General features: G+C 37.4%; 1 protein-coding gene across 12 annotated transcripts; it reads right to left on the bottom strand.

Moving 5' to 3' along the window:
• Window positions 1-2,169: 2,169 nt before the first annotated feature.
• On the bottom strand, window positions 2,170-25,306 carry LOC116776850 (dynactin subunit 1). 12 transcript variants are annotated; one of them, XM_061528935.1, is made up of 34 exons: window positions 25,108-25,306; window positions 24,844-25,042; window positions 23,031-23,158; window positions 22,299-22,331; window positions 21,664-21,720; window positions 19,357-19,465; window positions 19,129-19,236; window positions 18,570-18,767; window positions 17,859-18,069; window positions 17,124-17,144; window positions 16,869-16,891; window positions 15,569-15,676; window positions 15,030-15,101; window positions 14,045-14,179; window positions 13,625-13,757; window positions 12,912-13,103; window positions 12,326-12,410; window positions 11,973-12,078; window positions 11,213-11,375; window positions 10,669-10,838; window positions 8,956-9,096; window positions 8,637-8,822; window positions 7,793-7,924; window positions 7,528-7,650; window positions 6,977-7,116; window positions 6,446-6,564; window positions 6,337-6,372; window positions 6,096-6,128; window positions 4,499-4,583; window positions 4,162-4,324; window positions 3,688-3,807; window positions 3,351-3,461; window positions 3,173-3,273; window positions 2,170-3,053 (listed from the first exon to the last, which is right to left on the bottom strand). In XM_061528935.1, exons 2-34 carry the CDS (start codon window positions 25,018-25,020, stop codon window positions 2,969-2,971), a joined length of 3,804 nt encoding a protein of 1,267 aa, XP_061384919.1. In that variant the 5' UTR covers window positions 25,021-25,042; window positions 25,108-25,306; the 3' UTR covers window positions 2,170-2,968. The 12 variants fall into 12 exon arrangements, with proteins under 12 accessions (XP_061384919.1, XP_061384908.1, XP_061384909.1 ...); XM_061528924.1 differs by lacking the exon at window positions 16,869-16,891 and adding an exon at window positions 16,090-16,235; XM_061528925.1 differs by lacking the exon at window positions 16,869-16,891 and adding an exon at window positions 16,090-16,220.
• Window positions 25,307-25,734: the final 428 nt, after the last annotated feature.

Here is a 25,734-nt window from a genome sequence, read left to right as displayed (position 1 = left end):
TCTTATTTATAACATATGGTAGTCCATAAACACTTTCCCTTAAAATTATTTATTCCTAGAACCCATCCGATCTCATACACACGATTGCTCCATAGATAATCGTCAAAATTTTCTTATTTCACTCATTGTCAGTTTTGGTGAAGTAAAAATAATCGTGTCTTCATTATTTATGAACATTTTCTTTATCTATCTGGAGAGATCAGTAACACCCACTCGCTCTATAACGTTTCTACTTTGGCCACTTCAATCATCACGAGGGTCGGTGAGTTCGGGTTGACATCCTTATCGACGAGGCACACATTGTGCAGGTTACGTTAAATGGGAAGCTGTCCTCCTCCAGCCTCACTAACTCCTTGACACGGCGCCAGCAGCGGCGTCCCAGGCGCAAGACGGGACAATGGAACGTCCATGAAGCTGATACACTACCCTCGCTAGAAAACACACACTCGTTACAGAGTATGGAGGAGCGTGCGCGTAAACGATAGGCGGAAGGAAATTAAGGTTTCCCTCATACACGATCTTATTGTATGCAATGTCCGCAATGTGAGCAACCTTCGAAAATCTTACCCATGGTCACTCACTCACCTAATTGACCTTTTTTAAACGTTGGAAAAAAAATGGTGCGTTCCCTCAGTCAGGGCTGATGACTGAAGTGGTTGTGTGGGGCTACCATCAAGCATGCTACCTTCTGATTTACCCACTAAAACAACTAAAGGCTTCAATCAGCGCCACAGAGGGACATCGCGAGATCGCTTTCGCGGTCACTGTGCTAATAATGACTAACGCTTCAAGATTTTTCGTGTCATCCTTGCGAAAAGCCACTCACTCTAATCTCTAAATCGTGCGAATTCTTCATAATTCACCTAATACTTATCTCGGCCATATCTATCGCCAATACTATAAGATGACTGGACGCCTCTACCTCAAAACATAGACATAGCAATAAACATATCCACATACACTCGCATACTAAATCACAAATCCTATACACTTAAATGAAACTAATTTTTTTCGGATAAACTACGCGGATTTTTATTATTAAAAAAATATATATATTGCTAAAAAGTAACCGAAACGTCGGGATTATGTAGTTTATTTTAAACAATAAAAATCCGCGTAGTTTATCCGAAAAATATTAGTTTCATTTAAATGAATAAAACTAACGAAAATCTTAGATCTCATTACTAATCCTATACACAACAACACATCCTTCCATAAACAACCATAACCTAATTAAAGACTTAAAAATTAAAAAAATACGCAGAACTCAATGGACACACACTTAACCACGACATAGTCATTAGACACAGAACAACCTAATTATCTGTCTGACAAACGCGGACCCATACATAGTCTGTAGGACGTCATCTGATTACTGACGCAATCTTCCTTGTTGGACAGACGGCTAGAAAGCACTCAAAAGGCACACGTATCTAATATTAACAAAAAGCAATTGAAGTTCCAGTGGATAACTAAGGACTGCATTTTTTAACTGTACTATATATATATATATCAGGTAACATGGAGAAACCCACACCCTTCCCGTGACATTCCATACATTTTTAATAACATTATCTAACTTCAAATACGAGACCTTTTAAAACTGTTATATCCATGCCGGTTACCAGGAAACAGCGAACAAACAGACGAACACTCGACAATAAAGAAACATTTGTAGCACTCATGATTAGTTAAACGGAATCTGCCCGTCCAAAAACTTTATCAGTGTAACAAAACTCATCTGTACCCTACCACGCGTATCACAACTATTAACTGAGAGTATCCCGTTTTTTCATTCACATACACTGTCGACGTAAGCGTACGGTGTAACTAGAAACTTATTAAAAGTTATATCTTAAGTAAATTCCATTTAAATAGAGAGACGAAATTTCTCAGCATTCCATGGATTCACCCTGAAGATGCAGAGACCATGGTTGCAGGGAGAGGAGCTTCAGCAGTGCCTGGGACTTGACCAGGTGTAGGTTTAAGGCCCTATCTAACGTTAAACGCTCACCTCCACCGTCCAAGCTCGTCTCTCCTAACCAAATTTAAAACAAACCTATTAGAGCTGCCTTCGGAGCCTTTATTACAGATTTAACCGGATCTCATACAAAAACTAATTTATTGTTATTTCTGATAAATGATAAGGAAGGTGAAATTAAAACTAACTTTAATAAATAAGCCTTTATTATGTCTCACAACTCTCCACTAGAACAACTATAGTGAGCGAGACGGTCGGTTGCAAGTAATTCAAGAGAAATTAAACAATTAATTTTCATGTAATTAAGGAATTTCCCTCAGCATTATGAATTGATAAGGTTTTTTTTTCTTAATTTCATTAACACTACATTAAGTTGTTAACTTAGATATAGATGGATATCACAATAAGGAATTAAAGTAGGGACTAAAGAGTTAATTAAGCAAAAAGTTTCTATATATCTTTCAAATGAATGACTGGTTAGAAAGTTTTTTTTTTACTTTATTAATCCTATGATACATTATGTACACGGTCTTGTATATTCAGCCGAGATTTAATACAGTTGCATTGTGGTAGTTACAGACATCAATACAGCCTTCGACTGGACAATGACCTATGATCGTGAGATAACAGCTGAGCGCTCATGTTTATATATGACAGTTAATGTGTGCGTGATAAATGTCATGTTGCACGCGCATAAGTGACTCTACAATTATCTACAGAACGCCATCTGTCACACTGACAGCTGCCACTGCGCGGTTGCCATGGCGACCGTTGCCGTGGAGACGCCCTGACAGCTGTCGTCGGGCACGCGCGGCGCCGACGATAACACTGTTCGGTCGCCCTAGCAAAGGTTGCCATGACGACCCCGCCTATCACGCACACACGCGCGTTACATGGAATTCAGATGAGGCTACTACTTGTTGCATGTATGTGTTACACACACACACACACACAGACACGCTCGGACGTGTCGTGAGCTGTTTACATTCAAGCTGCGCACACGGTGCTGTCCAGCGGCTTGAGGTCGAGCTGAACCTCGTCCGACTGGAGCTCGGTGACTATCTCGCGCAACCTGATGATGAGGTGGAGGGGATTTTGATTATCATAATATATATATGTATGTATGTATGTATGTCACTTCTCGTTCCAATATTTCTCAGTAACAACTTCGATATCTGTGACTCCACTCACTTGGCCAGCTGGGTGGGCGTGACGTATATCGTGTCGTCGCTGAGCCCCGCGCCCGCGGGGTACGTGATGGTGCCAACCTCCACCGTCTTGGGGTCCAGGGCCTGGAGATCAGACTTACTATACTAACAAAATACCACTCTTAATATTATAATATATATATATATATATATATACTAACCGCGGCCAGGTCCGGTGCTGGGAAGCACGCGAGGTCTGCGAGTGAGACGCGCCAAGGACGGTGAGTCAACAACAGCGAGCGAGCCTCCACCTGCAGCCGGATCAGCTTATCCTGGAACACGAATCGTTAATATGAAGCAGAAGTTAATCTTGCAGGTTGAGACCTAGACAACTAAATATTTTTTTATGATTGTGTCTTCTATCCGAGATGAGATCAGTTCCTTGACCTGGAAGTCTTAGTTTCGGAGGCTTTACACCTGGAAGCCGCCTTCACAAATGCTACTTATACAAATAAGTCAATGCTTCATCCTTCTGGATGTACGGTGGCGCCACCTCACCTCCAGCTGTTTCCTCACTCGTCTCTGTTTCTCCTTGTGCTGTTCTAAGGCCCGCGCGTACTGGCCGGGCTCCGAGGGGAACTTCACCAGACCCGATCTAGCCACGAACAGAGTCCACTCCTGAATGAGAAATAAGGACATGGTATTTATAGCAAAACATGTTATTCTATGTCTGTTTGTTACAGCTGATCTCTGGAACGGCTGAACGGCTGAAGATTGATTTAGCCGACTCTTGATTGATTTAGCTGACTCTTATTTTAATAAAATATATGCTTGTATTGTAAAAAAATTACCCAAGATTTCTTTATAGACCTGTACTCGGCAAGGAACTGATTGTGAGCCCAAGCTTAGTTTGCTTATATTTTTCTATAACACAAGAAAGATCTATAGATCCTATTCGGATATAGATCCTAAACCTGACATCCGACGTGATAATTGATCTAAATAGTCCAGGTCCAGCTATATCCGACTCACAGCCTGCAGTTTGGACAGTTCCGTCTCCAAGGCAGCAGCAGCCGCCCTCCTCTTGGCGTGCTCCGGCGCCGCTGGGTGGTGTAGAGGGCGGAGCGCCCTGAGCGCCGCGCGCTCCGCCCTACCAACGGCGGCTACCCGCGCCGCACGCTCTCGTTCCACCGCCCTGACATATTATATTATAATTACAAGACATTTTTCGAGGGTAGAAATCTTTTTTTACTCATTTCTAATAGTTTTAATGTACTTTAGACGCATAGCTTAGTTCGTTAAGCAACTTAAATTCCATGTCCTAGAAGTCCCAGATTCTAATCCTGTCATGTCAAGCAATGTCACTAACCAGCTAAGCACTTTGAGCTGGTGCTGCAAAGCCTCGTTGACCTCTCCAGGTGGGACTCCAGGTGTGACCTTCACTGGCGTTTCCTCTGGAATTACAACCGAATGTCAGCATCGCAAAAATTAATGCGGGACTCGCAATCGACTGGCTATACGCTGACCGCCCAAGGAAGATTTCTTTGAACATTTAAATCAATTATCGAAAATTCTATAGGATGATTGAAAAATATGTAAAAAGTTACGCCGATAAACAAAATACAGATAAAAAAATTTAATCTACATAACATCCTGATACTAGAAAATTATATTGCAATCTAAAAAATATCTTCATACTGGCAACCCCGTGTAAACTAGTATTACGCATTAATCAATTGCGAGACCCGAAAAAACTTACGTACAAAGAAATTAGTCACAAAATTAATCGTATTAATTCTTCACAAACAACGACCGAAACAACGGAAGCCGCAACAAAACGGGTTCGGGCAAAAAAATAATCTAAAATTAAAATCATTTGATAGCATGCAACGGAATAAAATTGACAAAATGTCAAAGAATTTTGAACTCTATTGAAGATATATAAGCGACACTTTTGATTGTACATTCAGATGCGCTTATTCGCAATGAAGATGATTCTTGTAACCTTATATATTTTGATATATTTGTGATAATTCAAAGAAACACGTCTATTGGCTAAAATCATTTGTCATAATTTAAAGAAGCACGTCTATTGGCTAAAATCATTTGTCATAATTTAAAGAAGCACGTCTATTGGCCAAAATCTTTTGTCATTATTTAAAGAAGCAAAACTATTGGCCAAAATCTTTTGTCATTATTTAAAGAAGCAAAACTATTGGCCAAAATCTTTTGTCATTATTTAAAGAAGCAAAACTATTGGCCAAAATCTTTTGTCATAATTCAAATAGACACGTCTATTAGCCAAAATCCTTTGTCATAATTCTAATAAGCACATCTATTGGCCATAATCCTTTGTCATAATTCAAAGAAACACTTCTATTAGCCAAAATCCTTTGTCATAATTCTAATAAGCTCATCTATTGGCCATAATCCTTTGTCATAATTCAAAGAAACACGTCTATTAGCCAAAATCCTTTGTCATAATTCTAATAAGCACATCTATTGGCCATAATCCTTTGTCATAATTCAAAGAAACACGTCTATTAGCCAAAATCCTTTGTCATAATTCAAAAAAGCACGTCTATTGGCTAAAATCATTTGTCATAATTTAAAGAAGCAAAACTATTGGCCACTATCATTTGTCATAATTGATAGGAGCTTCCCTATTGGCTAACATTTCTATAGAACCATTATAAAAATTAAAATTACATTGGCTGTTTCAGAAACATTTAAAGTTAATGTTCAGCGAAAGGTATGAGTGTGAGTGAGACAGCTATATATTATAACAGAAAATGAGCGAGATGAAAATATATAACGGGTGTAAAAAGTTAATCGCAGGCGAATGCAAAATTAATATCATTACATGTAGTTCTTGAAAACGTTAACAAACTGAGGGTAGTAATTTTATTTTATAATCATGGTGTATAGACAAAGCCATGCTGAGCTAGACGCGATAAAACTCTTACGGATATCCCTCGGAGCGGACGCCACCGGCGACGCTGACAGACATACACACATCCATATTAAACGATTAATTTAATCAAAGACAATTAATTAATTAAAATTAATAAAAAAAAAAACAACCGAACTCGAAAATGCAAAGGAATGTTTCATTGAGCCGAGGCTATGTATAAAAATTTTTTAGTGACGTCATCATGCGATATTCATATATAATCTGTGACACAGAACACATATCATGCGCCTTACGTGGGTACTCCCTCGCAGCCACCGGCGACGATAGAGCTGCACATACGCACATATTATAACACATATATATATATATATATATATATTAGTATACAGGGTGTTTACTGACCGTGGTGTGACCTCTTAGCGTATAGCTTCAGCTTGTCCCTGAGAGCTCCTCGTTCGCTGGCCAGCAGGTCTATGTCCTGCTGCAGGTGGTCCATAGTCTCCTCGAACTCCTTCTCTTTCCTGGAAAATACCAGCAGTTCCAGGTGTTCACAAGTCCTGATATCACTATTGTTATATATATATTGTCATATATATATAAATTTCAGTAAATAGAAAATTTTGAAACTATTTTTAAATATTCATTAAATACAGGTCCAAGGGCCGAAAATCCAACTAATTTTATAAAAAAAAGTGTATTGAGGCGTAACTCCACTTTCATCTTAATTATCCCGAAGAAATAAAAGACACGTTACATATTACTACAACCCCCCCCCCCGGATAATTCTTGATTATAGCCCCCCCCCCCCCAATTCAAACCTCAAGGGATTAATGGATTATCCTATAAGTACTGATAGGATAACACAGTCTTGAGACACTGAAGCTCATGATAACTAAGCTAACACGAGCTCCAGGTGTTCCAGCTGTCTGTCACCTCTTGAACTGGTTCTGCGCGTCGTCCAGCCGCCGCTGCAGCTGCTGCGACTTCAGCTCGGCGTCCCTCGCCGCAGCGACCAGTTTCCTCTCGCCCAGCTCCCGCCTTATTTGCATCTCAGACAACTCCTCTTGCTTGGCCTGTTAATAATACCAATTTAAGTCGGATTTTTACTTTTTTTTCTGTTAGGTAGCATTTATTATCTGTACGAATGAATTCAGATAGCATAGTTATGGTAATCTTTATCTATTGTGAGATCCGGTCACCCATCCAAAGTCAGACCACGCTGTCCGGTGCATAACGAAAATCGATGCAGATTGTCAGCGAGCGTTTCCAGTCCTTAACATTAAAGGTTAATTTTGTTTACAAGTTCACCAGAGTAAAAGACTATGATTTCCGAGCTATTTCTCATCAGCTACTAATATATATATATATATTAGTAGCTGATGATTATATATACATGGCATATGCATGGAATTGTCTGCTGGAAAAGCCAAGCTATAATCAGCTTTCCCAGCAGTTAGGCTATCAGATACTAAATTTCTCCAAACCTTCAGCGCCTTCTTCAGTTCTTTAATATCAGCCTCCTTATTCTCAAGCCTTATTGTCAAGGTCTTCGTCTCTTCCAGCTGTTTCTTCACCAGCTGCGCTCGGAGCACTATTGGCGGAGTCGGCTGGAGATAGAAATAAGAAAAGCGAGAATTTTAAGACTAAATTATTACAACAGCTGATACATAGTCCATTTCCTTAACACCCTATATATAAGGCTATTTAAACTACGGTTAAGGATTAGTTAGTATAAACCCAAGTACACACCATATCATCAGCTCCGTTGGTGCTGGACATCAGGTCGTACTCGCGGTCCCTCACGAAGGTCGCCAGCGCGTCTACGTCCTTGGCCGTCTGTGACAGCGCGTTCTTCACAGTTTTGACAACGCCCTGCTCTTCCTGGTTATAAAAATATATCATCATATTAGGATATCTCCGGGACGGCAGCAGATTTGCTATGGAGCAGCCTTTCCCAAGGACGATCACGCCCAATTGTGGAGCTATGCCTAAAGGAACCCAGAAATTTGAGGTCGTGTAAAGGCCTGGGGACGTTTGTTATTTATTTAGCTAGGATAAATCTCGAAGTGGGCGGAGACTAAATAAGTTTGGGAATCTCTGTCATAAGACAGAATATTCCGCTGGTCTCACACAAGACTGCACCCAGCGTGAAAAAACACCTCATCCTTTTTTACTGACCGACAACAACCTGATCGGAATAGTTTTGGGTGTATGGTGTAACGACTCAAACATACAGACACGCAACATAGACAGTCACTCGTATATAATATATTAAGAACTATCACTGTCTCCAACACTGTATTAATTAACAATCATTAATAATATATTTTTATATCAAAGGTATCAAACGAGCAGACGGTCTACTTGATGGAGGGTAGCCACCGTCGCCCATGGACATCCGCTATATGAGAGATGCTGTAGATGCTTTGATGGCCTTGATTGTGGGAGAGGGAGAGTAAGGGGTGGGAAAGAGAAACGGCGTCCGTCTCTCTGTCACATCGGACGAAACGCAGCCACTAAAGGCTACTTCACGCCGATCTTCCCCGGTCGAGCTGTAGTAAATTGACCACAGTTTTGGAGTACCATCACCCACCTGCTGGTATATCTTATCGAAGGCCGCCAGCCACACCGCTTGTATGGCTGCGTGGGCTAGCGGAGCGCCTTCGCCCCTCTCCCCGGCCGTGTCGGCGCAGGCGCTAGCAGCCCGGGCGGCGAGGGAGGTGGCGCGGGCGCACTTGCTCAGAGACGCCGCTGTGGACCCCCGGAGACGATCCACCAGCTGCGACAGGTTACAAGAACATGTATCATTAAATATGTGGGTAGATGGAAATAAGTAAAAAAAAGTATCTGAACTGTATATGTATATATATATGTATGTATGTTTCAGTACTAATAATATATTAATATCCAACCTGAGCGTCTATAGGCAGAGTGGAGGGCTTGACTCCAGGCTGGAGCCTGCGCCTCACGCTCTTCAGCTGCTGCTGGAGGGACGAGCAGCTGGACTGGATGGCCTCGTGCAGCTGTCCCAGCTCTTGCTGATGATCGGACGGCTGGAAATATGATCCAGGTCAAAACCTATCCCTTTTGTATAGATCAACAGCCGTCACTACTTGTCTTTACGGTATAGAGTTTGATTGTTAAAAGTTTAAAATTTTTTTTTTTTTTTTGGACAGTGCCAAATAACCTTAATATGTGTGTTGACGAAACTGTGATTAAAAATAAGACAAGAGGACATCATTATATAATGATCTAGGACTCTCGCGAGTTTTCATACAAACGAAACTAATATTTTTCGATTAGTTAGCGTTTTTTTTTTTAATTTTTTTAAACTAAACGAACAGGACGTTTCGGTGACTGCAGCGACCGTGATCACGGGCGGACGATATGTGACTGTCTGAGAGCGGAAATATTAGCTCCACTCAGCCATCATTATAATTTAAATGCACAGAACGAAAAATCTCAAACAAGTCATCAGTGGGAAGAGTTGTCCAAACAGACTTCCAGGGTCTAAGTTGGTTTGCCAAAAAAAATAACGAACCAATCCCGGAGTGGAAGTACTTAAATAGTGAGGAACTATTATATCCGCTCAGCTTTGTACGTACACAGATAATCTTATCAAAAATTCGGACACTGTAACTTTTTCAAACTGAACATACCGGCTTTGCTACGAGTAGAAAAATTAAGAAGTCTCCTGTTAGATTTACTAATTGAAGTGAAACTTGTTATGCGACTTCCAACAGGGTTGCGTTAAACGTTAACGCAACCATGGAGGTGGTAGGACAGCACTGTTGTGTTAAACGTTCAACGATCCCTGGGTGTAAAGAGACAGAGCGAGAGGGAATGCGTGGCGCTAGAAGGTATGCGCGTACTATACCAGCTACGGGACAGCGCGAGTTAGCAACGAGTAGTGACCGATATTCTAATTCAAGAGGGAGAGAGAAAAAGATACACAAATGCAAGAAGTAGGAAAGAGAAAGAATGTGTCGGTAGCTGAAACACGTACTTGTTGGTCTATAATTTTTTTTTAGTTCGTTTTGACACAGATATAATAAACTTTCACTGCCATAGTAAAAAGTTTCAGAACTTCAGACCGGAAGCAGTCCGGGACCGCCAGACTCATATCCGTTAATTATATATTGTAGGCAAATTAGTTAAATTGTAATTCTATAAAACCCAGTCTCAATTACCAAAAAAAACTTGTACTGATACAACCCATATGATAAGTATTTATTGCGCTAATACTTAACAAGGAAAAAATTACGGTCCCGTTACCGAAATTCTTTTTTTGGAGACCAGTTTCGCTTCTCCGGTGGGACCGTGCGAACAATTTTTTTATTTTCTTCGGTTTTGAGAAATAATAGCCATGCAGCTACAAAGTGACTGGTGAGAAAACAGTTTAGGAATATATATATAAATCTACAGATGTCCCACAAGCAGTGACGTTTTAAAACTTATCTATTAGGTAAAATTTCTGAAATTTCCTTCTGTTTCGTCCAAAAAAGCAATTATCCAACAACCACCAAACACCACCAAAGACAGCAGATACTAAAATTAATCCAGAAGAAACATTTCTCTGATATTCTGGAAGACCAGAAGATTCTATTCTTAGATGCTATACCCACCAGCATAACATGCTGTAATGCCGCCCCATCAGCTGCTAGGGCTCTCGCGAGCGCGTCCAGGGCGAAACACGAGTGTAGCAACACATCCCGTGTACAAGACGCGCCTTCCACCGACGACATGTTCAGAGCGGACCACATAGCGCTTAGATAGGACCAACAGCGCTCCATGCCTGAAAAAAATATATAAAATAATAGATTATATGAAACTGTCTTTTTGTCTAAGTTAACAGACAGACAGAATATATACTAATAATATTAAAACTTGACTTTTAAAACGAATATCAAAAAAATCTTAGATACAATTAAATAGAAAAAAAAATACCTTATGTCATTTTCACTTATCTATGATTATAGCAAAACAGTTTATAACGCGAAATATTCTCTAGACTATTTTTAGTCTAGGTCTTGGACTGCAGTCCGTACGTTAATATTTACGGCTTAACATCTTTTTGATTTGAATTCAAATATGAAGAAGCATTTTTAACATAATTCTGGACTTTATAAGTCTATAATTGGAAGTCTAGACTGTTATCAGTCTACTAACCATCTAAAGAGCTGTTCTCATCTAATTCATTGTTCTTCAACAGACTGGTCGCAGCATCTAGTGCTCTCTCCTGTGCTGCAGCATCCGGCAGCGCTGAAGCAGCTCGCAGTAGTAGTTCAGGACTGCAGCGCTCCAGCGCACCAGACCACATAGATGTCATGCACTTAGATAAACATTAAGACATGTTTATATTGACAAAATTATATATATTTATAATGCAACCAAAAAGGGAAAAATACTAGACGATTTCATAATTACTTTGTTTACATTAATTATCTTGTCTCATTGGACACTTCAGGTAGTATTTCAATACTTAAAGTTATATATAAGAAATACAAGTAATATATATATATACTTGTTTTTCTTTACGTCCTTAAGTTAAAGAAATAATAATGTTAAATGTAATATTATAACATTAAGTATTGACATACTACCTCAGTTATCCAATGAGACAAGATAATTAATGTAAACAAACTAATTATGAAATCATCGCATATTTTTTTCCTTTTTAGTTGCATTATAAAATTAATTGGAGAAGTACTCCAACAACTTTTTTTATATTTTCCTATATATCCAGTTCCGTCTAGAATGCTTTCAATCAATTTTAGTACCTCAATCATTGTGATAAGGCATAATTTTGTTTATTACAATCAATCTTTTTCTTATAGATACTAGATAACTTTATAGGGTAGCGGCTGTTCGTTTGGAAATTTTTAATTTTCATTTAATACTGGTATTGTATTAATTTATGCTGGATCACCTGTATCATTTGCAGCTGGTATTCCAGCTGGCATCTGAAGCTGTACTGGACAGCTGTGTGGGTTCTCATAACCGATTCCTTATCCCAGACGTTCACAGGTGGGAACCTGGACAAAAAAATAAAGATAGATATATATATAAATTCAAGGAATTAAAATATGACCTTGTAATTCAGAGATTCTCACAAAAAAGATAAAGTAATTTTCTATAATATGATTAGTTTAAAATATCTTTACATACACGAACCGGGAATCTAAGCCCAAAAAAAAAAATGGGCTCCCTTCATTGAGATCAGATTGTAATTTTGTAATTCATATAAGCGATAGTGTCGCACGCTCTTGGTATACTACTCACTTCTCCCTGATCTGTCCGAGTATGATCTCGGACTTGGTGTCCAACCGCTGTAGAAGCAGAATGAACATGATGGCGTCGTGATCACCTGGAAATATTGTAATTTTGCAGAAGGCTTCTGGATATATATATATATAATAAAATATATACTATAATAAAATATTAGATATTCGCCAGAACATTTTCCACAGTTATTTTGACGTGGAGTGTATTAGAAAGATAAATAAACAAACAAACAAAAATATGCAGATGAAGTTGCAGGAAAAGCTAGTATAGAGACGAAATTTCTCAGCATTCCATGGATTCACCGTGCGGGTGGCGAGTCCATCGTTACAGGGAGAGGAGCTTCAACAGTGCCTGGGACTTGACCAGGAGTAGGTTTAAGGCCCCATCTAACGTTAAACGCTCACCTCCACCGTCCAAGCTCCTCTCTCCACCAAACCAAATTTGAAACGAACCTACTAGGGCTGCCTTCGAAGTACGTTCCAAGAATGAACTGATGTTAGTTCAGGACAGGCCCAAGTCCTGTAGTAGGTTGTATAGAGATAGCTGTTATACCTCTTGCTCGCTAAGTTATGATTAATCTCACCGTTGGGTGCCATGAAATGATCAGGTAGACACGCCGCCAATCTATCAGCCCTGGCCCGAGCCTGCTCCAGCTCGAGAGCCCTCAACTGCAGGTCTACAGAGCGGGTGGCAGCCCTGGATTGGAGCACCAGGGCTCCGAGCTCGCGGGGCGCAGCCTCGGGCGCTTCGCCCTCCGGAGACGGCTCGTGGTCACCTTAGATCGTGTAAGAAATATACATAAGTAACAATTTTTTCCTTATTGGGACACTTATGGTAATTTTTTGAAGGGATATAAGGGAATAGTATTAATTAATTGTTCCTACAATGTCTTATTTTGGACCTACTACTTATACTAATTTGTGATCATTTTGAGCATATTTCCCAAAGACGATAACTCCCTCTAGGGGGCGCTGCAGCCTGCAGGCCTTAAACACGGCAAGGCATGATGATTTTTAATTTCATTTAGCTAGCATAATTTATAGATTTTTTCAGTAGCTGAAAAAATTAGGACGTTAAAAATAGACGTATTCTCAAAGCGGGTAATAGAAAAAATAATTTTGGGAATATCTGTTATAAGAGAGAAATAGCTAGTGGCGTCACACAAGATTGTACCCAGCATAAAAACCCAAATTTTTTTTTACTGACCAATAATATGACCTGGCTAAGACTAAGAGACATACGGGGCTTTAAATCTACCCTCATAATAGCAGTCTGGTGCTATATACTACATCTCACCCTGTTTATTCTCAACCTGGCTCTTGAGCTCGTTCTGCTGTTCCGTCATCTTCTGCACCAGCTCCCTGAACTTGATGATAGTCGCATCTCTATCCATGATCGTCTCCAAGGCCGCTTCACGCTCACGGGCCGCCTGGAAGATTAAGAGAGCTTTTTTTATAAGGAACATTCAGGCGTTCCAATTTTGCCCAACATCTACAGAATAGTGAGGTTTGGGACTTGCAATTTCCAAGCAAATAGGAGAATTCTCTTATTACTATACCAAATTTAACTACATGTTTTTACCTTAGTACTTCAAGGTTAATGTCACCAAAAATCGCTATTCCTATTATTACACACCATAAATGATTTTATCTTGGTTTCCCTCGAGGGTCAAGGCCCTGGAGTATTACTTCATCTACTCCTACTGTAAATTGTTACCTCCCGGGTAGCAGCGTGCGCCATTTCCAGCTCTTCGCGCAGATCCATTTCCAGCTCCCGGTTGGACTCCACCAGCTGTTCGTGAACCTCCTGCAGCGCCTCCAGCTCTGATACGTCCTGCTTCAGCTGCTCCACCTGGAAAGATAGCCATTTCGATAGCAACGATCCCAGCATCAGCATTACAGTTTATTATGATATAATTGAAATTATCAAGTATAACGTAATTCAGGATCTAGTCCTGGAAATTTCTAGATTTCACAGACATCTAAAAAATGCGGAATGATAATAACACCAGTACTTCAAGCCTGGGTCTTGTGTAAAATGTAAATAAAAGCATATTGAGGTAAACAGACGAAAAAAAGGATTTAACATATTAATAAAAAAAAATTCCTTAAACCCAACAAATATACGATTCCTATGTTATCTGGGCCTTAAAAATATATTTTTAGATCAAACAAAATATATATTATTCTTATTAACTGAGTAAAACGTTAAAGTTTTGCTGTTCAATAATTAAAACTCGTTACAAATAATCAGACGATAGTTTCATTATTATAACTTAATAATTTTGGTGACAGATCACTTATATATTGACCTGGGGTTAACTGATGCTACCCACTGCATCATAGAGACGAGAGACGAAACCTCTCATCATCCATGGATCCACCGTGCCCGGTCCATCATCGCAGGGAGAGGAGCTTCAACAGTGCCTGGGACTAAACCGGGTGTACGTTTAAGGCCCTACCTACCCGCAATAAGAACGTGTCAGGCAAAAAAAAATCTTTGTATTGTATGAGACTTAACCCAAAAGATTGTTTCGTCACAGAACAGTGTACAGTAGAGCATATGCTGCATGCCCGTCCTGACACGGTCCTCATACGGTCATAGGATGCTACGTTGTGGTGGGTTGACTGCTTAGAGGTCACCAGCGAATATATATCGGTACTGAAAAGGATATATTGATAGAAGAGATGGTTTATTTTACCTGATCTTCCAAAGCCATCTTCTTCTCAGCCAACTGTTCCACCATCTCTTCAGCGCCTAGAGCGGCGTCCACCTGGAAATATACCAGGAGTTGGAAGTTTCTAGGATGTTAGATCTGTAGTTTAAACTCTCAGGTCAGTCTAGACTGATGAGAGATAGTCTAGACTAATTTTTAATTTAATCCATCGATTTTTTAAATAGTTCATATGCAAATCAATCTTGGTGTAGATATTAAAGTTATAAATGGCTTACAAACTTTCATTTCTGTTATTAGAACTGATAATTGCCTATGATATGTAAATAGGAATATTCATCACAGTCCCTATTCAAGGCCCATAATACCAACAAAAAAACCCGGAATCAGTTATTGAATACAGTATAATAGGACTCCTAAGCTTTTTTTTATATTTAAATAGCGTTCAGAGGAACGACAAAAAGTTTTAATCGAATCTGTTAAGCCCATTAGTTTTTGGGTCAAAAATAAGCTTAACTTCCTTAAATATCATCAATACAAACGAATATTTGGGATAAACATAGTACCTGTTCTCTGAGATCAGCGACCTGAGCCTCCAACTCCTCAACCCTCGCTGACAGCTTCTCTTTAGTCCTCGACAGTTCAGCTATCTCCGACTTGTATTGCTCCAAATCCTTACCACATTACATAATTGATGTTTTTGATGCCAAAAAAATATTTTCAGACAGACTTTGAAATAATTTGATTGTCCATATTAATTTTTTTGTCTAATATATGTGGGTACTTGTTAAATAACGTGCTTCTAAATATTATATTAAATAAGTATATACATAATTCGTTAAGAATCGCACTTAAAATCATACAGCATAGGGTATATAATGCAATGTTTGAAATTAATTGTGAGTACAAAAGTCAATTATATTGCAGACAGAATTAGCATCCATCTAATAAGTGAAATCTTTTTGATTTCTCTCTTCAAACAGTTTTAAAATTGATAATTTTTTTGGGACGTTACTAACAAAAAATATGAAAAACGGTAAAGAAACACATGCTTATCAGTTTTACATAAAATACATTCCACACAAACCTTCATCATTTTCTGCATTGCATGCTTATCGTGGGCGGAGAGGTCTCGGAGGCGGACTAGCGTGTCCCTCAGACGGACGTTCTGTTGCTGTAGTTGCCTCACCTCGTAACCGGTGGCGCCACTGTCGCCCGCTGCATACGGGTGTTCTAGTAAACATTGGACAGTGCTACGCGACCGCTAGTTGTTTGTTATGGGCTCCTATATTAACTAGACTGGATCGTCCTAGACTGGATCGTCCTAGACTGAATCTATCCGAGTGTTTGTGGTTTTGCATACAACTAAAACTTCCTACCTCTTTATATGGTGCTCTAGTTCGGAATACTCTCATTTACATTGATAAAGAAAACTGACCTTTCCCCAAACCTCTTTCCACACTTCTTAATATTCAATACATAATTATCTAAACAAGTTTAAGATGTGTGTATATTCATTATCCCAAGGTTGGTCTTGGGTACGTCACGAGAGGCGTTCATTAAATAGAAAATCTCTAAAAAAACACATCTCATACACTGTAATACAAACAAAAAATCGTCCAAAATCACAAGATACGGGAAAAATTTCGTAGAATTTTATTTGGCATTTAAAAAGTTTTAATGTCCGTGATTCAAAAAAAAAACTAACAAATTTGAATATTAAAAAAAAAAGTTAATACATAGGAACACGCATAACAAACAAATGCATGCCAACAAAAAATAATTAGCACAGAAAAAAAAAAAAAGTTGCAAAAAAAAAAGGTCAAATAACATTTCAAACACAACAAATATAGATTGTATACCTACATGCAACAGTTGGTTGTTAATTTCTAAAAAAAAAATGAAAAAGAAAATACATATAAATAAAATAATAACAAGATAATTTTGGGAATGTTAAGCTACGTTATCCCAGGCTGAAAGCCTGATGGGCGAGACACCACGTTTACTATTATTATAACAAAAAAAAAAATTTGCGCTAGAAAAAAAAAAAGGTTTTAATCTAAAGAAAAAAAAAATTAACTCAAAACAACCGTTATAAATGCGAAAGTCATCATTTTTTACCTTCATTCATCGCAGCGAGCTCTGTGTCGAGGAAATTTTATATTTATCAATAAAATAATATATATTTTATTCACATTAACGGATATATTTTTTTTCTAAATCAACTTTCACATTTATAATATAAATGTGATCGTGTATGGCGCATATCTCCAAGGGACAGTGACATGGTGATAGAGAGACTTGGTAATTTTTTTGGCAGACACCGTTCCTGATGGAAGACGTATTATCTGATAGGTTCACCTTCAAAGATCACGACCACATCAGCGTTTCGAGGATTTTTGCCGATTCGTACCTCCCTACGGCCAAGCGTTTGCAAAATCATGAAAATTTCTTAGTTTTATCCTATGTAAAGTAATGTTGTATTGAGAGACGGAAATACAGACAGATTTGATGAGGTAAGTGTTGTCTGTGACCTCAGAATTTATATATATATAATGTACATAGGAAATTCTCGAAAAAACAATATACATATAACACTCTTCGGTTCTCGGTCGTCGAGGTGACATCGCCCAAGGAAGTTTTACATTAGTTCTAAGGCTTTTTCAAGGACATAACTGTATAAGCTAATTTTGCTGTACTTGTGTTTTTCACTTCATTATTTTGTTCCTCAGTTTGCCTTTTATATTTGCACTTTTTAATTAATATCTCACTGTCAAAGTAACAAACGTCGTATTGTTATTGTCTTTTTAAAAGATCGAACGGAATTATATATTATTATACTCTCTATGTACTCACGTATATTCCCGCCAGCTTCCATCTCAGCCCTCATGAGTTGCAGGTCTAGCGTCGCCTCTTCCAGCTTCTCCCTCGCCTGTTCCAGCTCCAGCTGTAGAGCCTCCGCCCTCTCCTCCGCCATTTCTTTATCAAGAGCCGCCATTTCAGCTGCCTCTTGCAGGTCAGCTGTCTCGTCGTTGTGCTGGTCCAGGGCTTCTTGGGCTTCACGCAGCTGTTGGTTATTACAGTCATTTTATGCAGGTGTTAAAATAGCATTTTTTTTACAATCTGATCTTCATTAGAGTAAAAATGTATAGGTGTAAATAATATTTCTGCTGGAGTACGTATCTTAAGCAATTAGAGTCTCCAGGTGTTAAAATTCTTGTGTATATATATAATCTGCTTGTCTGTGATGGCCGCAATGATTTTCATGATCAATCTAGGTGACGTCACAAGAAAACATCGTTTTTTCTTTTTACGGTAAAAAACCGAATAAGGTAAGGCCCCTACACTAAATTCGCTTAACAATAGATGTCGCGTTGTGCAATTGAATATCATTCTTCGATATTAGTTCCGTCCCCTCATATTATTCAGCGACTTTTTACTTCTATACACACTAGCCATATCAATTAACACGTCTCCCCACCAGCATCACCTCATCTTTGTCACCAAATACTATATTTTACATTTACAGCTCGTACTACGAACCTTGCTGTAAATTTTCCAACTTACCTCTTGTTTGGCCCTCTGCAGGTCCCTTTGCAGCTGTGCCTGTGACTCCATGATCTTTGCCTTGAACTCATTCGCCTGGTCCAGCTGTAACCTCATTCTCTCCAGCTCTCGAAGCTTCTCCCTGTCTTCGGCCCGTCTGACTTTCAGAGTTTCCAGCTTCTCCTTCAAATCTTCCACCTCAGCTTTTAGGTTCACAATCTGGGGAGTCACGGACGGTTGCTACTTAGTAATTTTCCATTCCAACACGACCGTGCTTGAGACGCTATTATATTTTGAGTTAATCACGATTTTACAATGATATATAATATAAAATAAAATTATAAAATCATATATTGAAAAATATATATATATATATATTTATATATATTTTGAACCCCAAATAACATAACGTATTCCGACCTAGAACTTTGAGAGTAAAATCCAGCCAGACTACTGTTATCATGAAGGTAGGCAGAAAAATTTCAAATTACCTACATTTTTGTTTCATATTTCTGCATGTTATTATTGAAAATTAAGTGCAAACTTTTTATATGTAACAATGAAAATACACAATACTAACCTCCTGTTGCGCCTGTATGTTCGCCAGTTTATCCTCGGAGGCTGTTGATGGCGAGGTCAAACTCTGACCCGGAGTGTATTGAGGTGTTAAAGTCTCCACGAAACCAGTCTGTGAGGAATTGAAATCAAACGCAACTCTTAACATAATCCATCATCGAGACCATGACAGTTGTTGTAAAAGCTATACAGTCGTATATAGTTGTTATTCTGAAACCTAGTGTATACCAACCTCAACAAAGGAAGCACGTTTTGTGAGATCGGGGGAAGTCCCTCTCTCGGTCGTCGGGGACACGAATGACGTCAACGACTGACGGCTGCTGGCCAGGGAGGTTCTGGAACTAATCCGAAAATACCAATGATGTATTATACTGACACGATGGCTCAGTCCAAAAAGAGGCGGTAAAGTATCACGTCGCCAGTACAGATACAAATCTCTTCCTTTTAAAAAACATTTTCAGTGATTCAAAAAAGCGTTTGTGAATAAAAGAAAGGCCGTATGAAATAAATTACAAGTACATTTAAAATAGCGTAAAGCATGTCCTCCAGCTATAACTATCTCTTAATACGAGTATCTAACAGCTTACTACTGTAAATAGACGTGACACTTTCAGTATGAAAGTTGAAAAAAAAAAATCAAAATAAAAAGGAATTATGTACAATCATATATATAAATTATTTCCAGAGGGTAGCCCTGCATTTCTCACAGAAGAATCAAAAGCAGTGACATACTTGATGTAACTTCAGGTATAATATAGATTTGTTAAGGAAAAGGAAGTCATTTGGGAACAGATGATAGGCATTTAAGGCCTTCTAATAGACTGTAAGGAAAATGTAAAATGATGTACAGGACGAGGAGTTTCAGGGGATATTGTGTACACAAAAGAAGAATACCGATTAAGGCATGAGAATTCAGTACCAGAATAAAATTTAGATAGAAATACAGGTGTAGAAGTGTCCGGGGGCTTAAGTATGCTTACAAGAACTAAACAGGTATAGTTTATGGGTTTATATATATATATATGTGTGTGTGTGTGTATGTGTGTGTGTGTGTGTGTGTGTGTGTGTGTGTGTGTGTTTGTGTATATATATATATACACACACACACATAACCATTCCATACAAGCCATGTACCGGCCCATCTCTTGTCATCCATAGATGACAATTGATGAAAACAATTCCTTAGCAAAATTACTAACAAGCGTGCTTTCAAACATCCGCTACAACCAGACGACATTAAATCATCATGTGCACATAATAAGAGAGAGTGCTACAAATTCAGTGCTTCTCAATATATTATTATTTATAGTATATAAAACTAATATAGATGAGAATAAATACTTTGAGAAACACTGATTACAATACATAAGTAGCTTACGGTGCAAATTACTATGAGAAAGCCTCTAAAATCCTATACAAGCATAGATAGAGTGAAAAAAGAGGTATCGTTTAAAAAAACTAAAATTATTATATCTGTATACATAGTACATATAACATAACAGATAATAAATATTCTCGTTATTCACAGATTAAAAATAAAGTATGATTAACAAAAACTTAACCATCATTAGTAACGGTCGGTTAAAATTTTAAGCAACATACAGTGTGCTCTGTTTGATAAATAAAAATCATGTGAAGACTGTATCTAGTAAATTTATATACATACAGAAATAATGAGGTTCTGTGAATCAAATACTCTAAACTATCTGTTTTCCGTTACGACAAAATGACTCGTGCTAGTGACGATGATTGTGCCAGTGACCGATAGTTCACTTATATATATAATTCCTATTCATATTATTTTATATAAAAACTAATATAATTGAAGTATATGTATTAATGTATGAATATTTACTCTGATTGAAACAACTCACATGTACTAACCTTATAGTCTTAACGTTTAGTAATAAAAGCAACGGTAGTTGATTTATTACTTACAAAAATATTAAAAAGTTTGTTTGTTTGTTTGTTAGAGGAAAAGATTCTTGAATCTGTTAAACATTTCTAAATAATGAAAATGCTACCGCGATCTAGACTGACACTAGCGCTATCTAGTTGGAAGCGAAACAACTAACACGTAGTCATCGTGTCTATAAGATAATTTCATATACAATAGAATATCATCAAAATCATTTAAAAACATTATTATTTAGAAAACATCACCATTACATAATCTTCGTTAAATACCAACACGTTAGCACTACTAGGGCCATCTAGTTCAAAAAGTCTGAACCGGTTGATGTCAAAGTCCGGTATGATTAAAATACTAAGACGTTTTCGTTTATAAATTACAGTAAATTAAATTTAAAAAAAATTAGCAAGCTCTACAAAGAATAACATAACATTACATGCGCACATACAAATTTTACAAGATATTTACATTCGTACAAAAAAATAAGATAATAGAACAGAATTTGACATAAAAAAAACTGTCAATGTCACAATTTCCCGCGGTTTTTTGTCATTTTTTTTTTTTATAAACAAAAACCTGTTCTACGATCGTATTTGAACAGCAATACCGTTTTATATAGATCATTACCTCGACATGGACAGGCTTCCAGTCTTCGTCTGCGCCGGTGACGCCTTTCGCCGCACCCTTTTTAGATTTCCAGAACACACATACGGATACATTAACTCGTGCTTGTTATTTACAAGACATTCAAAACAATATTCTTTTAGAACACTATTACAGAGTACGTTTTAAAGTTAAATGTATTCTTTTAAACCGTTATTCGGGTGTTATCTTTTGCAAGTGATCTGTATTATTATTGAAATAATGATAGAAATGTCAACATGAAAAAAATTTGTTACGACATTATAACTTTCTCGAGTTTAGTTTCGTCAAGAATTTTTCTTTAAACATGTCTGGCAGCTTAGTCTGAAGGTTAAAAGCTTTTCGAGCTCAAGCGACAACGCAATCTTTTTTTTAAATATGTAGTACATTTTAAAAAGTATTACAATGAAAGATTTCGCTAGAAAATAGACCCTGGCACTAAACTAAAGTAAACTAAAAAAAAAAAATTGGTCATACAGCCATAAAAAAATACGACACTGTAATAAAAATAGATCCGATGACATACAGCCAAATTAATAAATAAATTGAAATCTAGCGATATCTTTGTAAAAGCGTATGGTGCATGGCTAAGCTTGTGCTGCTAGGTGGCTAGTACTTACGTGGTCGGTCTAGACCTCTGGGCCACTGTTATACTAGCAAAGAAAACATTATCAGTTAGGATGAGTCGACCATGGAGGTTTTAATGTTGCACATTATCAATGAAGGTATTGAAAAATACAAAACCTCTTTCGTTGATTATATTAATGCCTAAATGAAATAAAAAAAATTAAGTTAACTGTTACTTTATTATCCTTAACACAATCTAGAAGCTCAAATGATCTTTCACTACATTGTCTAAACTATGAGACGACATCGATGTTGTGGAGGGACTTAAAAAAATATGTATTTTAAATCTAAAGTAGTCAAAAATAGCCGTGATATTATAAATGTGTCTAGCTTATGAATGTAAACTTAAATTATAATCGATATTATATATTATTTAACTTAGTATTTTAATTAAAAATAGAAATAATTTTATATCTATAGTCCGTTTCTCTATAGCATGACTGCATAATGCAAAAAAATTGACAGAATTTCAAAGGTTTACTGTCAAATAGAGAACAAAATCATTCAGTTTCTTATGTGACATAAATTATTATATGGAAATATTGTATATCAGAATAACTATTAATATATATATATATATATATTAATCTAAAAAATTCTTAAAATAAGTCAAACTTAATATTCTATCAATTACTACACCGTTGGATGATAATTCAATGTGTAAAATTATCAAATCCCATTACACCTAACCTAACATGTAACGGACACCGATGGTGTAAGTGTACCTGCTGAGACGTCTAGTAGGTTTGGTTTCCTCGGTGGAAGCCGTCATGGAGGTGTCCATGGGGTTGTCTTCTGAATCCAAGAGTTGTATCTGGGTCTGTCTCACAAACACGCCGTACTTCTCTTCGCACTGCAACAATTTAATTTTTTTTGTATTAAAGAAATATTGGAGTCGCTGCTGAGCAAAAGCCTCTTCTCACATGGAGAAGATTAGAGCATTAATCACCACGCTCGCTCAAGGCGAATTGGCGATTTCAAACTTATAATTTGATAATTTCAGGTTTCCTCACGATGTCTTCCTTCACCGTCCGTCAGTGGTGTCTAAATACTCTTAGAAAGTACATATGACTCGGTAAAGATTACATTGGTACTTGCCAGGTTCGAGTCCGTGCCCTCATGCACGAGAGGCGAGGCTTTAACCTCCATGCCACCAAGACCTTATCATCAGGAAAACTACCTAACTTACTGATATGTGTATTATAATAAGAATTACATATTAAAACTTAGAACCTATACTAAGACTACATGACTGCCAATGTCAGGACAGCAATCCCATCCCATAGCTCGTGTGGTATCAGGAATCTCCTGGTTCACACGGCTCGGTGTTCCGCGGAGTCAGCGGCGTCACTCGTTATATGATATTTTATCCATACAACGATGTTGCCCCGGCGATGTTCATTAATTTTATAATATGTAGAGCGTATGTAACGACTTGGTGGGTGTTGCTAAATAATGTGAGGTCAAGTGAGATGTAGGGAGGTCAGTCACTGGATTGTATCAGCTTCTGCCACAGTCTTGCTACTCATCACAGTACATACATACATATGATTTAAATACAGTTTAATTGAATACTACAGTAAGGAAAAATAAGATCTGTGAAATAATTTTAGCCCAATTACTGATGGTATATCAGCTATCTGCCAGCGATGCTCGTTGGATAACTCCAGCTCGTACAGAGATTAGCCGGAACAAACAGATAGTTTTAAAAGGAATTACATCTATATATCTATATACATATATAAGTAAAAGTTTATATATATATGTATATATATATATAAATGTTTTTATGAGACAGCCTTTCCCAAAAGTTGCAGGCCTAAAGTGTGGTAAAAGACCCAGACAAAGAATGCTGGTGTATAGATGCCGGGGGTGACTTGTAATTTGATTCAGCTAGGATAAGTTATACTGGATTTAGTGTAGGTGGAAAAATCGGGGTGATAAAAAATTATCTAATCTCATAGTGGGCGGAGACGAAATAAGTATGGAACTAAAATATTTTTAAACAAACAGTAACTGTTTTTTACCAAATTTACATATAGTGTTTGTTTTATTTAAAGGTATTAAAGTAGTAATTATGTCAGCATCATGTATTTTGTTATATTATAAATATATCAACTGTAATGGCTGGGATTTTTTTGAGTAAAATTTTTAATGAAACAATATAATGATCATCTGTCGAAGGTATTCCCAGAGAACTACAATATGGGGTCCCTCAAACGCCGAGTGTTAGGGTGGCTCCTCCATGAACAAGGTCCGCAAGATATTCGGATAGAACTGATGTTGTGATCACTTCACGCCAACCATCATTAGAGGCGAAATTAGAGTGTCTTTGTTAAATCTAAATTTATACAAATAAGTCACAGTGACTCTTAACTTGATTATACCGGGATAAGTTTATTCGAAAATCTATCTATTTTATGAACTTTCAGCCATATAACTTATATTGTTACTGGTACTGTGTATTAAATATTGGTATTGAAAATCGACTGACGAGGTCTAAAACTGTAATTTTAAAAATTATTAAAAAATACTCACGCTGAAGTATGCATGTCCGCGCAGTGTACCATTATTTTTGCCTTTGGGCTCATCCAAAATGATACCAATCCATTTCCCGGACGCGAATGTTGGGTTGCCGACGTATGCAATGGACCCTTTTACTTCCTTCCCTATCACCATCACACGCTGACCCAGTGTCAGATTCTTATCCGACATCTTTATTACTTATTTTATAACACTGCAACAGAACCTGCATTGGTTACTAATCCAAAGTATCAGTAATTCTAATGCACTCCCCAATACCTTATACGTCAATATTTTCTGACTGTGTGAGCTACTGTTTTACAGCTAACGAGCTAAACTACCTAACAACATAACAGCAAAATCAATTTTAAAGGTCTCGCAGAGTAAGAGAGTAGAGAAATTTTCAAAATATGTATTATTTTTCAAAGAATTATCTAAACTGTTATACTGAACACGTAAATGTCAAACAGATGAGATCTGAAATAGTTCCGTCAATGTCATGGAAATTGAATCATCAAAATGATTCATTTCACGCAAAAATTAATTATATACATTAGGATATCAAACAACTATTACGTCCACAATTTTTTCTATAAAATAAAAAATTTATTGAAGTTGATAAATATAAGTATTATAGTAGCAATAGTAAAAACTATTTCTATTAATGAACCTTTATAATCATTATATAACTTTGTGACTATACATCTTAAAAAAATTTAGATGAATTTTTCACTAAACCGATTTTAAGAAATTTTTCAATGGAATCTCATTTATTAAAGTGGCAAATATTTGGTATATTACCACTTATTGAATACCATAATGCAAACTTGAAAGTAAACTAGTTGCTAGACCCATTACAACTTTTCCGATTTAAAAATAATTGAAGGATTTTAAAACATCATAATT

The sequence above is a fragment of the Danaus plexippus genome (genome assembly GCF_018135715.1).
Source record: "Danaus plexippus chromosome 29 unlocalized genomic scaffold, MEX_DaPlex mxdp_36, whole genome shotgun sequence".
NCBI lineage: Eukaryota > Metazoa > Arthropoda > Insecta > Lepidoptera > Nymphalidae > Danaus > Danaus plexippus.
This window is presented reverse-complemented; position numbering and strand designations above follow the sequence as displayed.

Excerpts from the sequence above, each read along its gene's own strand:
- LOC116776850 (XM_061528924.1), bottom strand. The coding sequence starts at position 25,020 with ATGTCGGATAAGAATCTGACACTGGGTCAGCGTGTGATGGTGATAGGG. Across the intron at positions 18,070-18,569 it reads TGCAGAGGGCCAAACAAGAG|CTGCGTGAAGCCCAAGAAGC; the intron begins GTAAGTTGGAAA and ends AATAACCAACAG. Across the intron at positions 6,373-6,445 it reads CGCTAAGAGGTCACACCACG|CTCTATCGTCGCCGGTGGCT; the intron begins GTCAGTAAACAC and ends GCGTATGTGCAG.